Source organism: Pteronotus mesoamericanus, unplaced genomic scaffold (genome assembly GCF_021234165.1).
Source record: "Pteronotus mesoamericanus isolate MK-2021 breed Mesoamerican mustached bat unplaced genomic scaffold, CSHL_Meso_final contig_90, whole genome shotgun sequence".
In the NCBI taxonomy this organism is placed as follows: Eukaryota; Metazoa; Chordata; class Mammalia; order Chiroptera; family Mormoopidae; genus Pteronotus; species Pteronotus mesoamericanus.
Genome location: NW_026555277.1, coordinates 9,295,398 through 9,311,926, shown reverse-complemented (window position 1 = coordinate 9,311,926; position 16,529 = coordinate 9,295,398). Strand labels below are relative to the sequence as shown.

Sequence of the window (16,529 nt, the reverse complement as noted above, 5' to 3'; positions counted from 1 at the left end):
CAAAGTGAACATAATACAAATATGCATCAACTGATGTGTATATAAACAAAATGTGATATGTCCATGCAATGGGAAATCACTCAGCAATAAAAGTGAAGTACTGAAACATGCTACAACATGGATGAACCCTGAACACATTGCACAAAGTGAAAGCCACATACTCTGTAATTCCATTTACATGAAATATCCATAATAGACAAATCTACAGAAAGTAGGCTGGGGCTGAGGTGGGGGTGGGGACAGAAAGGAGGAGTGATTACTAGGAAGGAGATTTCCTTGGGGCATGATGAAAATGGTCTAAGATTAGATTATGGTAAAGCTGCACAGCCCTAAATATACTAAAACCCATTGAATCGCACACTTTAAACAGGTTAAGTTATGGTATTAAGTTTTGTCAGTACAATATATTTATTATATAATATAGGGAATATATGCTATCAGCTGCTAAATTTTTTTAAAAAGAGAGAGACCGCAGGAAACCATTCTGTGCTCCGAACTACCCCATGCACATCCATATCAAAGGAATAATAGGGTCAGGAAGTGGGAGGCTCTAAGGGGCACTGGGGGAAAGAGAGTTGTTCTGCTGTAAGGGCCGCCTGCTAGGGGCTCTTCCCTCATCTCAGGGAGTCTGCCCGGCTCCGTGTGAGCTGGAGCGCGGAGAACGTGGGAGCCGGGGCCAGGCTCAGGCCTGAAAGTCTGCAGGGTGAGAGGCAGGCAGGGAAACAGAGAGAGGGGCTGCCTTCGCCATGGCAACCCCAGGCTTTGCGGAGACAAAGAGTGCTTAAGGGCTCCCCTGGACCAAGGGGCGGGACAGCCACCAGGGCTGCCTCACGTCCTGTCCAAGAGGGCCCCCTGGAGGGCTGGAAGGGCTTCAGCAGGAGGAAGCTGGAGGGAGCAGGGGATGCCTGGGCTGAGGGTCACAAATGTCTGACAGAGCTGCCGTCACCCCGCTTGAAGGAAATAGTGAGTGAGGGATATGGAAGGGGGGTGGCGAGGGGCATCTCCAAAACACCCACCAAAGGGCTGCAAGATAGAAACAGTCAACATTTGACACCTCTAGAACCTTCCCCTGGCAAAAAGCTCAGCAGTCATGTCTCTACCCAGAGCAGGCCTGTACAACATCACAACGGTGCCAGGCAGGCAAGAGTGTTCTGGTCCTTCCCTCCCTTCCTACAAGTCAGGAAAGCAGAGAGGGAACTCTCTCCCCGCCACCCCTCAGCTGGCAGCAGGTAGGAGCTGACAAGGACTAGCCTTGCATGAAGTACCAAGGTCACTGGCATTGGACACCTTTATTACTGACCAGAGAATCTTTTATCACCTGAGAATGACCAGAAAAGGCACAGGACTTGCCCTAATGTCCTCCGGGGGCAAGGGAAGCAAAGGATACCTTAAAGGGCAAAGGGTAGATAAAATAAAGTGGCTATATAGTCATATCCTGCAAGTTTTGCTTGTTCAGTCAAAGAGATACAAAACAGCAGCTACTCACAGGGGCTTGGGGAGGAGGAACCGAGAGAACACAGAGTCAATGGGGCTCAGCATGGGGCAGGCACACAAGGCGAGTCAGCTGCTAATCATTTTCTTTGTCATCACTGTTATCACTGTGAAGGCTGTAGAGTTGGAAGTCCCCTTTGGAACTCATCCTCCTCAATTCACTGATAAGGAAACTGAGAGCCAGACAGGGGAAGTAACGTGCCCGAGGTCACATAGCAAGTTGGTGTGAGAGGCAAATCTCCTGACTCCCAAGAGGGGGCTCCCAGGACAGGGCATCTATAGAATGGATCAGGGGTATGCGGGCTTCTTCTTAAGAAGAAAGGGCTTGCATACATTCAAAATCACATTTCTATCTTCTTTCCTCTAGCACTTTAGTAATAATAAAGATAATAATAATAACACACAAATTATTGCCAGCATTGTATGTATCAGGCACTCTACCTTTCACATTTCACATATATTACCTTCTTGAATCTTAACAACAGAAGGTATCATTGTCTTGCCCATTTTACAGGTAAAGCATTTGGGCCTCAGAGAGGCAAAATCACTTGGCCAAGGAACAGTTATAAACAACAGAGCTTGGAACCAGACCTTCTGATTCACAATCCAGTAGTCTTACTCCCTGCAGTAGAGATTAGTCTGTTCAGAATTATTCAGCTTTCCACCTCCCATGCACAACTCCCCTGCACCTTTGAAATAAGGCTTGGATGTGAGTTGTTTTGGCCAATAAAATGTGAGCACACACACAAAAAGAAGTGTGTCACTTCCAGACAGAAACAGCATGCAAGTCATAATGTCCTCCACCCCCTGAGGCATTGATGACGGAAGCATCTCTGAGATAAAGCCACCACCCGCCCAGAGTAACTAAGATGCACAGAGACCCCTGCCAACTCACACTGGACAGGCAGCAGGGGCAAGTAATGTGTTTTGCTGGGTTAAGCCACTGAGAATTTGGGACTGTTTGTTACCCAGCATAACCAAGACCCTCCTGGCTGATCCAACCACCAAGCAACGCTGCTCCCCACTCCACACTCAGGAGTGGGGAATGTTTGAGAGGGAAGCTCGGTGGGTCCATCTTAGCTCCTCAGAAAGAAACAGTGATTGAGCTCAAATAAATGGAAAGAATCGCTACTCTAACCCCCTCATCTCACAGGAAATGAAGACAATCTAAAGAATAAGAGTTACTGAGGATGCCCAGAACCCAAATCCCCTGCCTCCCAGGCCCGTGTCTGCCTGTCTCTCTTCCTGTCTCTCACCTGCTTCTCTCTCCTTCTCAGCCTCTGCCTGTCTGCTGTGTATCTCTCCCTCATTCTTTCTCTCTCAAAAAAAAAAAAAAAAAAAATCAGAGAATACTTGGACGAGCCCACAGACCGGGCACCCCCAGCTGCTGTCGGGAAGGCTCTTTCCCAGCACAGGCATAAGAGTTTGAGGAGCGGCCGGCGCCCTCCAAAGCAGGATGCTCTCCCCTGAGGAAGAGAATACCTCTCCCCACAGTTCTTGGGGGCTCAGAAGCTTGGGCACAAAACTAAACGCCCTGTCACAGGCTCTGGCTCTGGTGGGACTTCCCACAGAAACAAAAGCCAGGCTGACAGGCATCACGCAGGAGAAGAAATCCAGAAGTGGGTGGTTAGCAGCCCCCCGTGCCATCTTCAGCCAAGCTGAGGAACTGGCCCTGTTCTTTCACTCTGTCTTTGGCCCTGAGCCATCTGCTGCTTTACTCAGCGCTCCCCAGGCCTCTCTGTAAGTCATGAGAAGTTCTCAAGAACTCAGTGTCCCAGGAGTTCAGGGAAGGGTGGGAGTGAGGCACCCCAGGTCTGGTCAACCTTTGGGCTTCTCGGAGGCGGAAAGCGGCCCACGTCCCTTGGTGTGGGGCTTGCTTCCGAGAAGGCCCCAGGACACTCCGGAGGAATCTGGAGACGGCTCTGTGCAGCATAGGCAAAAACCCAGCCCCGCTCCCACCCACGGGGAGCTGAGATCTGGGCATGGGGCTTCAGAACTCAGGCCAAACAGCTAATGGGGCTTCTGGAGGCTGTGAAACGTGGTGTCAGCCAGAGCGCTGAGCTGGCAGGCTCCAGACCAGGCTGGAGAACAGCGGAGACAGCTCGAGAGAAGGAGGCTGGTGGAGGACCAGACCGCTCCCCACTCCTCCCGCTCTGGACCTTCTCTTCCTTCCCACTCAGGCCAAGGCTCCAGACATCTAACTATGGGAATCCCAGAAAACTCCTTCCTAGGTGTTATGGGCCAAATCCTACCCTCTTAATTCATATGTTGAAGTCCTAACCCCCAGTACCTCAGAATGCCGCTATATTTGGAGTTAGGGCTTAAAGAGCTAAGTAAATACAAAAAGAGGTCATCTGGGTAGGCCCTAATCCAATCTGGCTGGTGTCCTTATAAGAGGTGATTAGGACACAGACACCCCATGGGCAGACCAGTGAAGAGACAGGGAGCAGGCAGCCAACTATAGGCCAAGGAGAGAGGCCTTCAGAAGAGCCAACCCTTTAGACAGCGTGATCTCAGATCTCTGGCCTCCAGACTGAAAAAATTAATGTCTCTTGTTAAAGCCACTCACTCAATATTACTTGGTTGCGGCAGCCCAACCTAAGAAACCAGGCGATCGGGATTGCCGTGGGGGGGTGGCAGGGGGATGGGGGGGGGGTCCGTGAAGCAAGGAGTCCCTGGGATGGCAGGCATCCCCGTCCCTCAGCCACCTGTCCCAAGGCCTGGAAGCTTCTGTGCTGGGAAAGTTCTTGCTGTTGATGTCCATCCATCCATCCCCTTTCTTCACTGCCCCTTCCTTCTGGCCTAAATGCACATGAGTCGAAATGGTCCCCAAGCACCACGGTGACCCCGGCCTCGGTCTCCCAGGCAGAGGCACACTCTCTCCCTTTCCCCTCTATTTCTGGTTCGATTTCCTGGGCCAGTCCAAAGTGACATGGGCCACCCTGTGCGGCAGCAAGCTCCCTGTCATCTAAGAGTCTGAGAAGATGGGATGCCACTTGGCTGTCAGACCTCTAGATCCACACATCAGCCCCGTTTCTTCTCTCATGACCCCAGGTGACACCCCCCATCTTGCCACACCTCAGTGTGGCCTCTGGTCCAGCCAGAGCTGAGATCATGCAAAGGGACTGCCTCCCCCTTTGGCAGGTCCCTTCCCCTCCCGAGCCTCAGTTTCCCCACTGATGGGCTCTATGATTGGCCTGGGCCACCCCAGCCTGGGAGGTTAGCCTACAGAGAACAGAAGGTCCCATATGGTTCTTTCTCCCTTCCTTTTGCTGTTGGTATTAGTCAGGGATGTCCTGGCGAGTGGAAGAGTTCACTAAGCATGACAATGCCACACGCCCAAAACCAGAATTGGGAGTTGGAAGGGTGGGGATGCAGGCAGTGAGGAAGGGGTTAAACACAGAACAGTCACGACCCTGGGGGTTAGGTCAGGGTCACCTGGAGGGCTTCCCAGAGGAACAGGAGCTCTAACCCCAGCGCTGGCCACCCCCTCACTACAGGGAGGGGGCGAGGTGGGGCCCAGGCCAGAGACAATTTTTGTTCCAGGGCACCTGGCTCCACGCCCCCACCCTCCCTCCAAGCCAGTTGGTGGGCTCCAGAGGAACTGGCCTGTCCTGGCCCGTCCTACCCACTCTCCTGGCAGGCGTGAAATAGGAGAGGCAGGCTGCTTCCAGAAATGGCCTCGTCTCACCTTGGACACACTACCCTCTCTACCTATTTGGAGAGGCCAGTCCCTTACCAAAGGCATTCCCGAGTGAGCAGCCCCTCGCCCTCGGGGAAGAGACGTGAAGGGACACATACATCTCTCTCTGCTGCTCCTTGCACTGAAGTCCTGCCAGCATCAGAACCGGGGCCAGCCCCGCGGCCTCCGGGGTACTACGCTGCTGCATGCGCTACCACCTCTAAGCCCTCCTCACTGTGAGAGGCAGAACCAGGGCGACCTGGTCTATCCAGGGGTGAGAAGAAGAAGATAAAGCCGGCAGACACTCACCCAGACTCAGCAGGGACCTGGGCATTGCCACAGGACCAGACACCCAGAACAGGGCCCTGGGTCAGGGGTCAGCCAACCCAGGACTGCTCCGTGGTTAGTGCTGGGTCTTCACACCCAGATCCTCTCTTAACTAGCGAGGCAACCTTGGGTGGGTCACTTAAGCCTTCTGTGCCCCAGTCCCCCGATCTAGCCTTAATAATAGCCCACTTCCCAAGGTGCCTGTGAGCATTAGACAAAGTGGTGACTACCAGGTATGGCGCCATGGCTGGCATGTGGCGAAACCAGAGCTGGCTCCCAAGGCCAAAGGGCCTTCTCCCTTAATCCTGTCTGCAGGCCCTTGAGATGCTGCCATGGCAACAACTGATGGGTCTGAGGCTCGTGAGAAAACACAGCAGGCAGCCTCCCCACAACTGCTGATCCCCAAAAGTTGTTCACTGAATCCCCATTTGGCAGCCAAGTAAACTGAAACCCCCAGAGGAGGGCATCTCATTGAAGGACTTGACCCAGGTAGTTCAGCTCCAGAGGCCACATTCTTAACTCTAGAGCTAAACGGCCTCTCGGGAAAACTGCTACAATAACCCAATGACACAGATACTATTACGGTCCCAAGTTTGTAGATGAGGAAGCTAGGACCACAGGAAGGCTAAACAACCTGACCGTGGACGTGCAGCGACAGAGGAGAGGGCTGGGCTTTGGACCCAGGCAGGCGGACTCTAAGGCACATGCACTCACCCACTGCACTGTGGCACCTCAGGGCCAGCTGGCATCCCCTGGGCCAGGACCTCCCAAAGATCCGGCAGGGCCCCCTGGGGCACCAGGTCACCCCCACCAGGCCATTCCCCCAGCCCTGGGACCACTCAAGGGAAAGGCCACGCCCCCTTCCCAGGCTCCAGCTTAAGCCATCTCCTGAGGACCCCCAGAATCTCGGGAGTTAGGTGCCCCTACCCCGGTTGGCACATAGGGAAACTGAGGCACAGGCACTTGTCCACAACTAGGGAGACAGACACAGGCCCCCTGCTTCCCTCTCTTGACTGGGGAATTGGCCAGAAGAAAATGCTTTTTCTCTGGGCCTTAGAATCTAGAAGCTTCTGGAAGTACCCCAGGCAGGAGGAGGAGCAGGATGGGGCTAATGCTCCTGTTCCCCGCCCCCGGGGCTGGTCAGTTTGCTTTCCTGTCCCTGAGGGGAGGTGTGGCCGAACAGCAGCAGGGAGCACACAGTGGGACGGGCGGGCGGGGTCTGCCCCTGACCACCCAGCTGCTTCCCATGCCCACCCTATAGGCAAAGAGCCAGCTTCTCAGCCTCCAGACAGGAGCCACTCTGTCCCCACAGGACGAGCTGCCCCTTGACTGGCCAAAAGGTCCCACTGGTTCCATCCCCTGCCTAGGGGAGCAGATCACAGGAGAAAGGAGGGCAGGCCAGGGGGTGGGACAGGAGTCCAGGGCTTCCAGTCACCCTCTCCTCCTTCCCCCACCCTCACTGTTCCCTCTGCCCCCCTTCCTTGCCTCACCGCCAGCCCTGGCCTCCCATAGCCACTCCTTCTTCCCCCTTAATTATTTTACCTTTTATTTGCCTGGCACTTTACAGAGTTTACCAAATGTTTTTACATTTATCATCGCACTGAATCCACACCAGGGAGAGATGGAAAGACATTGAAAATTCCTTCAAATTGCCAAGTGTTCTTGTTAAAAATGCAAACATCCCCAGAAGATGAACAATTAGGCTGACAGCCACCGGTACCTCAGGACTAATTCGTTTCATCCTCTGCCTCCTCCTGCCCCTCCTCAGCCACTCAGCACAAATGGATGGGGCTGGGGCAGCGGGGAGGGGGAAGGAGCGCTTTGGGGGGGCTGCCTTGGCGGGGTGGGGGAGGCTCTGGTGGGTGTCTGCATGCCAGGGGGGAGGAAGGGGAGATAGGAGGACAGCCTTCAACTTCGCAATGCTGCACATAAACAACGTGCTCTCATCAAGCCCAACTACCGCCCTCCTCCCACATCACTCATTCTGGTGCCTCCAAGGTCAGAGGGAGAATCTTTATGCAAGAAAAGGCATAAAAGATGTTCAGAGTGGAGTCCACAAATCCAGAACCTTAGAGAGGGAGGCGGGAGGCAAGGTGAGGGGCCTGGTTCTCCCCAACACAGCTCTGCTACGTGGCCCAGGGTCCCCAGGACAGGGCAGCCCCACCCCAGAACCAGTTTCAGCTGGAAGCAGCAGCCCAGAGGCTGGGCACTGGTATCCTTGAAAGGCTGCATCCTGACCATGGGGATAAATCAAGGGGGTCTCAGTCACCCCAACTGAAAACTGATGGAGGGGTGGGCCGATGGTCCTGAGGGTCCTCCCAGCTCCCACATTCCACAGTCCAGGGACCAAATCAGGGAAACGCCTGTGGCCAAACCCCAGACAGAGTGTCTCAAGAGTTCCTGAGCTCCAGGCAAGCTCACTTTGGAGGCCCTGCCCCGCATCCCATCACACATATTCAAATGAACCACATAAATAAATATAACTCCATATATAGCTCTCAAGAGCTGAACGGAGTTGCAGTTGACCATCTGACATAATGTTAGGTTTTACAGCTAAACATGTATTAATTTCCATTCTGTAGCTGTCTTTTCAAATTTTGGAGCCTATCTGTTTGTTTCCAACTCTCAAACATTTTCGTTGGCTGTCGATAAAAGCCTGCGGGCCCTCGATGCTCTGTCCGCATTCCTAGTGCTTTGAGCCCAGAGAACTCAGGCAGCGAGCCTGGAGAAATGCAGCAGCAGATTTTAAAAGAAATCTAACAAAGGCTGCGGCGGCATCACGGGGGGTACCTCAAGGTCCACTCCAGGCTACCTCCCCTAAGGAGCCCTCCCAGGCCACTCCAGCTAACAAGGATACCTCCCCTGTGGAGCACTTGCCATCTGTGGGACTCATTTGGCACCAGTGACACCTCCTTGTGTGGCTGTTTGGCTGTGTGTGCGTGTGTGTATGTTTTAGCTCTGCCTTCCTTATTTAACACATTCATTTTTGCCTTATCATCTCCCACAAACTGTGAGCTCTCAGAGGTGCCTTGACTTCTCTGTCTCCCCTTTGAACCCAGTATGGTGTCAATGCCAAACAAGAGAGCCGAGGGCCCGGGTGCAGGGGCTGTGCCACTTGGAGAGCGGCAGGAGGTCACTGGTCCCACCTACCCTCCATGCCGTCATCACGGTGCCCGTTGAAGTTGTCATAGGAATCCCAGCGGATGAGGGGATCAGAGGTGTTGTAGTCCACTGACACACTCGGCCCGTTCTCCAGGTGTTCCATGCCTGAAAGGATGGGAAAGGGCAGGCGGACAGTGAGAAAGAAAAAAGAGACCGGCAGCTGGATAAACAGAGGAAGCCGACCAGATCCCCCAAGGATGCTCTCTGAGGGACTTCTCATTTTCTTGACCTTGGCGGGGCGGGATCAGTGGCTTAAGCTGGACAGAGAACCCAAGGGTCTGGTTTCCTGCATTCTTGAAAAGGCGCATACCAGGTCACAAGGGTAAATCAGGACAGGGCACTGAGGAGTGAAGGCCCCCTCCTCCAAGAGAAAGCTGAGGGACCCACTGGATGAGTTCTGCCCCTTTCTTCTGTGTCCCAGGGGCAGTGCACAGAGGCCAGAGTCTGCCCTGGAGTCAGGGGGAATGAGGGAAGAGAGGGCTCACAGCCTTGACATTGAGAAGACACAAGGTCATCCAGGCCCTCCTTCTGCCCCCCTTCTTAAGGCGCTCTCCACTCTAGGCAGGGATCTGAGGGGAGAGGCAGAAGGCCTCCTACACACCCAGAGGAAGCCCAGAATGAAGGCAGCGCAAGCCACGTGCAAGGCAGACAATCTGGGGTGAGTCAGTCACCTTCCTGACCTGGCAGTCCTTTCTTTAATCCATCTAGAGTCCCTCTGTCTGTAACCAAACTTCATGTCCTCCATTCTGTCCTCAAATAAGATGGAGAACAACTGGTCTCCACATATAACCAGTCTAAAGGCTTAAAGGCTATTATTAAATTCGTCTTCTCATCTTCAGGTTGAATCACCTCGGGTCTCAGAAATATATATCGTTTATCCAGCACCTTTGAGTGTCCCCTCAGCCACTCCCTCCAGCCTCCACGTCCCTTGGTCTCTAAATATAAGCAGATGATGACCTAATGGGACTAAAACAGTTTATCCAACCCAGCGCCTCTCTGTCTGCTTTTTTATTTTTATTACCCCGAGATTAAGTCACTGGCTCATGTTTAGCTAGGGGTCTACTATGATACCCAGATCTTTTACTGTAGGCCTGTCTTTCAATCACAGGTAGCTTGACAATCATAGAGAAGATCAGTGGCAGAATGGTGAAGGCGGGCTGGAGACAGGCCAGGACAGAGGGAAGTAAGTGGATGATGAATGGATTCCAACTTGACTTATACCTTGAATTTTCTCTGGTCCATAAGAAAATACAAATTCCACCTTGCCATATTCTGGAAATCGATCATCTGAAAAAGGAGAAGGAAAAACAAAGTGGGCAATCCGTTTCAAAAAAGAACTCCATAAAAAGTTCCCTTCTGGAAAAGATTGAAGTAATACACATGCACACATTGATTATATATTGTTATTATCAGCCTCAGTCCTAGTTACCCGAGGTAACCACTTCTAACTATTTCTATTTCTTGTTCTACTAACAGTCACCTCTAAGAGTCTAAATAATGGCCACAGTTTTTATGCCATTGTTTCTAAATATATCAGTTTTTTAAAATCCTCACTGATTCACCACTGTGAAGATGAATAATTTAGCTAATTTATACAACTCTCACCTCCCTTCTCCTAAAATCTGGTATTACTATTCTTATCATCATGATCATTTATTGTAAGGATTACCTTCAAAACTTTAAATACTATAGTTAAGTCTCTATTTCTTGATCTGTCCGTTTTTGGTAGTATCCTGACTCTCTCTATGCAGGAGGAAGAATTTATGCCCCTTTCTTTCTCCCATCTCTCACCAACCCCACCTTCATTGTGGCAACTCTTCCTTTATTTTTCCTTGTCACAATTGGTAACATTTATTCTGTTCCATAATTATAATGCATCTTCTGCTTGTCCCCTCTTGGCCCCAGTGCAGGGACACATCCCTCTCCCACACAGCCAGACCGCCCGGGGGGACCGCACCCCTCCTCCTCAGAGTCCCAGCCCCACTCTCTGCTCTCCGCCTGAGCCCAATCTGGACACAGATCACCATACACTGCTTATAGCAAGTGAAGTGACATCGGGGACGGTGTCCACTCCCTGGGGCACCGGTCATACCTGTGCATGTCTCTGTCACTGCAGGCATTACTTCATAGTGACATGTTGTGTGTCTTGTTCTCCCACAAGACTGAGCTCCCTGAGATTATGGATTCACCTCTTTCTCTTTGTATCCCCAAGGTCTAGCACATACCTGGCACAGGTACACACAAGTGCTGCTTGGTGGATGGATAGATAGACAAATGAATGGAATGATGGATGGATTTGGATGTGGGGATGGATGGATGGATGGATGGATACATTGACTTGGATGGGTGGGTAGATTGGTAGGTGAGTAGATGGCTTGATAGATGGACGAATGGATGAGTGGGTAGCTAAATGTATGGACGGATATATGTGGATGGACGAGTGGATAAATGGACAAATGGATAACTTTAGACGGGTGGGAGGGTGGGTAGGTGGGTAGATGGAAGGGCAGATGAATGGATGGATAGATGGATATGGATATGCCCCAGTCCTGAATGTAAGAGAGACAAAACCTTAAATGGATAGAGAAAAGAAAAAAGGGAAACACCTCCCTGACCAGCTCCCCTCCCCTGAGAAAACAGCTACCTCTTCACTGCTGCCATGCCCCCCTCCATAACTGCTCTTCTACCCTGTAACAGAATGATCGCTGGCTAGGGCCACCTCTCCACTCAATGGGCCCACCTTTGAAGGCATCATCAAGGTCCTCCTTCCCAAAGACAACCCCCAGGTCATGGATGGCACAGGTGTGGAACTGCACGCGGAAGATGACATCCCGGGCTGGGCTCCGGAACTTCTTATGGTAGCACTTGAGCTGTACAAGGAAGAGAGCAGAGCCCCTTAGTGGCCTGATGGTGGGGAATCAGGTCCCAGGGAGCTTCTTTAGCAGCCCCAGGACTGGGCCCCCCAAGGCTCACCCCAAACCCAGTGAGAAAGAGGTCACCAACACCAAACAGGATCTCAGAGCTCTCTGGGGAAACTTCTAGAAGAGCAGAGATTTGGAGGCCAGTCTTACCCCAATGGGGACAAAAATACCTCTCAAGAATTTCCTGCATACAGATCGGAATGGAAAAAATAGGAGCAGATTCAAACTGATGAAGGAAGGGCAGACTTTAGAATTGAGGGAGTCCTTGTCACCAATCAGAAGCCAGAAGGTAACAGGCCCCGCTGAGAGCTACTTCCCTGGCATTGTTCCAGAACAAGAGGTAAGCCCAGTGGAAGGGATGTCCAACTCCAAGGCAGGAGAATGAACAAGGATTGTCAGAGGTTGGGAAGCCTTGCAAGAGACCTGAGAGCCCGCAATCCCAAGGCTGGTGGCCACCAGGAGTGAGAGGCAGGAGGAAAGCAGGAAGAGAGAAGGGAGAAAAATAAACAAAAGAGTTGGGGCTAGAGACAGACAGCCAGTGCTCACCAAGATGTCTCCCTTCAAGAGCAGCCCAGGCTCGATGGTGATGCAGATGCTGGTCTGGCTGTCTCCTTGGACGTTGCTGGGGGGAAAGGTGGGCAAAGGGAATAAGGGGCTGCTGCGGGGGGCAGGCAGTGCATTTTCTCCCTGCTGCCCCTCTACCACCAGGTCACTGGGAAACTTTGCTGACTTTACCTACCCCTAGCCCTCTCCCATAAGAGATTTAAGGAGGCCCCCAACCCACACACACATCCCTGCTTCTGGTCCTCAGCCTCAGAGCCGTGGCATCCAGACCTCTCATTCCCCTGGAATACTTACTAAATGCCAGACGTGTAAACAGGTTGCATGGCCTGGTAGATCCGGAGAAAGGGCCGACACCCTGTAGGGGAAGGGCGGCGTTAGCTGACACAGCAGGACAGTGGGGGCAGGAAGAGGGAGAGGAGAGAGTGAAGGAGGTGGGGAAGAAAGGAAGGAAGTGGGGAGAAAGGGGAAGGAGAAAAAAGAGGAAGGAGCAATGGAAAGAGAAAGGAGAAGAAATACCAGCTTTTCATTGGAAAGTCATTTTAAGTTTACCAAAACATTGTCACATCCAACATCTGTCAGCAGGCACTGCAAGTGTCAGACCTATTTTGCAAATAAGTAGACTGGGGCTAAAGAAAGCTCAGGAAGTGAGCGGCTGCGACTCCAATCCAAGCCTACATTCTTACCACCTATGGCTGCCTCTTCAGAGGAGACGGAAAACAGGAGGGGGTGGGGAGCCAGAGGGCTGGAGCCCTACCTCCTTTAGACTCGAAGTTGGGGATGCCGTGCATGATCACGTGGTGCAGAAACAAGGGCTTGTTGTTCATTTTGATGGTGCCAGAGAGCAGGCCGCTGAAGTAATGCACGTACCTGGAGCAGGGACAGGGGCAGCTTCAGCCCAGGAGGCCTGCTCTGGAGCAGAGCCATCCCCTGTTCTCTTTTCCCCCAGAACACTGCCCTACGTTGCCCCACCAAGCTCCCCGCCCATACCCCTGGCCTCCCTGTGACTGGGGTCTCAGCCCAGCACTGACCTCCCTTGCTGCCTGAAGCTCCCAGGTAGCAAGGGCAAGCAGGCACTATTAGACATAGAGCTGGGTCTAGCCAAACTCCTAACTTGGGGTTCTCCAGCGACCCCTGGTGGTCAACGTGAGCATCTCCATCCCTGCTTCATTCCCAGCGCAGGAATCTCCTGCTGGACCAAAGTTCCTCCCCGACACCGCTGACAGGTATCCTTGAACTGTTCACTACTACACAAGGTAGGCTGATGACCATCAGACAGCTCTGGCACCCTTATACCAAGCCCAAACCAAGCTGACATTTATACCCACAGGCCATGAGTCAGCTCCACACAGCCCCACCAGCCCACATGACACTCCAGAGAATAATAAAAGCATAATAATTATAGGCTTTCACTTTTTTATATCATGCTAAAGGGTAGGAGAGTCCCTCTAGATCATTTCATTTGGTTTTGGAAGATATCTAACTTCCACTAAGTACTTCTAGTTCTAGGGTCAACATCTCCCAATTCTTTTAACAAAGATCTTGTTGGAAGACTGGAAGGATTAACCTATTCCCACTCCTTCTAAACAGAAATGAAAAATGATGTTCAGAAAGGGTCATTAGCCTCGCAAAGATGCAGCAAGAAATACAGAGCTCAGAATGAATGGGGAAAGAAGGAAAGAAGTCTGACTCCAATCCATCTGCCAAAACAGAGGCTAATCCTTCTGCCATTGGCCAGCACTTCCTTCTTTTCTGACTGGCCAGAGGACAGTAAGCTGGATCAGCTGAACCAATCAGAACACACCTGAGACTCCAAGGGAGCCAACACGGGCTTTTGAGGTGGGTGGGACCAAAACCCAAATGACCATGATAAGAGTTCCCTCCTATATCTCGACTCCTTGGCCCACCTCCAGGCCTGTGGGCCTCTGTCCCTGGGCCGGGGTGGGGCCACCTTGGACAACCCAGGCAAGATAATCTGATGGGCAGCGCCAGCTCCTATTCAGTCCCCTGCCCAGCCCCCAGCCCCATTACTCAAACCGGAAACCTGGAATGGCGAGTTCCTATCAGAACTTCTGATCGTGCCAACAGGATGTGTCTGTGTGCTGGGGACAATGAGTCCGGAGGTGGGGTGACAATGAATGGGAAAGCTGCAGGCCAAGCCCCTCCCTCTCTCTCTCCCTACCCTCTTCTCCTCCAACTGCCTCATTCCTTACCAGTGACACTGACAAGAAGGCGGGAAATGCATGGTCAGTGAACGCATGGTAAACCAACAGTTGCACTTTCACATTTGGGTACAAACAGAATTATCCACCCATAAGCAGATGTGGGCGCAGATATGAGCTGCAAGGTGGACACAGTTAACGTAAACACGCAAACACACGCTGAGCACTGTGGAATCCCTGCGTGATCCTATGCCTGAGAGGTAGCACTGATCTCGCTTCTCAAGGTCTCCAGCTTCAGAAATGTGACTACTCTGCCTGCTCTCTCCAAGCCACACTGTGCCACTGTAACAACATGCTCCTCTATTTGCATGCCTTCTCCTTCAGGGGCCAGGACCAGACTCATGGCCAAGGCCAGGCAAGCCAGGGACTGAGGAGCAAGTGCTTGAGCAATAGTTCTTCCCTGGGAACACTCGCATTGATCCCCAGCTGCTGCGTCTGGCAGCCTAGCCCGGGATTTTCTGCACGTAAAGACATCCGGTTTCTGATCCAGCTGACCTGAGGCTGGCCACCAGCTGCCCTGTGCCAATTGTAAGACACTGGGTTGCCTGAGGACTCACTCATTTCTGCTAGGGCTTCCCGCTAAAATGGCAGAAGCAGTCCCCAGCGGTGCCAGCACACTTCTAGAAAGGCAAGCAAGGTAAGAGCAATGTGAGTTGGGGACACCCAAGCATGGAGAGTCTGGGAAGCCCCAGGACGTGCAGCGAGAGGGTCCTGCTTGCGAAGTGTTCTGTGGGGCTAGAAAACTCAATGGCGCAGTGTGGCCTCCAGGCCTCAATGCCCCTGCTGTCCCCTCTGCCTAGACCCTCTATCCCAGACCAACACACAAATGCTTCCTTCTCAGATCTCACATCACATGTCACCTTCTCAGAGAGGTTGGTCCCTTTAAATCAGTCTCTCATGCCCACTCCCATCACTGTCTCACCCATCACATTCCATTTCTCTGAAATGACCTTGATGGCTTATTTCTGTGGTGTCATCCACCAGAAGATAAGCCTTGCCTGAGAGATTCGGCACCATAGCCCCAGTGGGTAGCCCAATGTGACATACCACAGACAGGTGTGACAGACCCACAGCTCTAGCCACTCAGGGTGCAGGGCCCAAGTCCAACTCTCCAGCTCTCCCCTCTGGACCTGGGTTTCCACCATTCTGGCTCCCACTCACCTGCAGCCTCCCAAGGCCCACCTGGTCCTGACACTGCCTGTGCCTTCCTCTGGATCAGACGCCACTAAACAGCATGTTATCCTGGAGCTGAATCCAGGGGTGGCCCTCAGGACGGTGGGTGACACAAGCAGGGGGTAGGTCCCTGAGTACATTCTGGCTCTGCCACTGTTCTCCGTGGACCCTGGTCATGTCATATCCCTTCCCTCTAGGCTCAGGCTCCTCTCCTGCAAATGGGGAATGCCCTGGCTCATCATGTGGCAGCTCATCATTATTCAGCTTTGAGCTCAAATTCACCTCCTCTGAGAGGCATCCCTTGGCCACAGTCATTAACACAGCCCATTCCCGTCCCATGAGCTCTCATCTCTGCAGAACTCCAGCTTCTTCCTTTCCTAGAGCTAATCACCATCTGAAATTGTCATTTGTGTATTTACTGGGGTCATGCCCACCCTTCTCAATAGAATATCAGCTCACTAGGAGCAAAGGACTTTGTCCTATTCAACTAGGTATCTCTAGCACTTGGAATATAGCAGACTGCCTATAATTTGCCAAATGAATGACCGAGCCAGTCCCTGCCCTGCTTCCTGCCTGGGCTGTTGCGGACTCCAATGAGACCACGTGGCTGAGTGTCCTCGATAAAGTTTTTAAAAGCTTTCCCAGAGCATATGTGTCCCTTCAGGGCAGGGACCTCAGCTTCTTAAAGATTCATCCAAACACTGAAGCAATCCTGTTTCCAGGACCAAGAATGGCACTGTCTTCTCATACAATCTGCCCTCCTGCACCCAGACCAGTAAGTCCCCCACAGATGCCTCCACTGCTCTCCAGCACCAGCCTTAAGAGCCAATGGCTCTGTCTACCTGTGGGCACATTCACCCATGTCCCTGAGCTCAGACCCCTCCAGGCTGGCCCCTGAACATGCATGTTTGGTACACCCCCACCGAGGCACACTGTTCCATCCCCAGTGGGTACACGAGGCCAGTCCCCACATACATGCCCTGGGCTGTG

The 16,529-nt window shown here is 52.4% G+C and overlaps 1 protein-coding gene across 4 annotated transcripts in view; it reads right to left on the bottom strand.

Moving 5' to 3' along the window:
- Nucleotides 1–16,529, bottom strand: part of TNS1 (tensin 1) — a 160,012-nt gene that overhangs the window by 61,727 nt on the left and 81,756 nt on the right. For 3 of the 4 annotated variants that reach the window (XM_054585672.1, XM_054585674.1, XM_054585673.1), the window contains exons 1-5: nt 12,442–12,505; nt 12,130–12,205; nt 11,403–11,532; nt 9,884–9,949; nt 8,651–8,767 (exon numbers count right to left, since the gene is read on the bottom strand). In XM_054585672.1, the coding sequence (XP_054441647.1) occupies nt 8,651–8,767; nt 9,884–9,949; nt 11,403–11,532; nt 12,130–12,205; nt 12,442–12,470 (418 nt within the window). In that variant the 5' untranslated portion in view covers nt 12,471–12,505. Of the gene's footprint in view, nt 1–8,650; nt 8,768–9,883; nt 9,950–11,402; nt 11,533–12,129; nt 12,206–12,441; nt 12,506–12,901; nt 13,015–16,529 lie in introns of those variants that run through there. The other variant, XM_054585676.1, reaches the window with a different exon arrangement.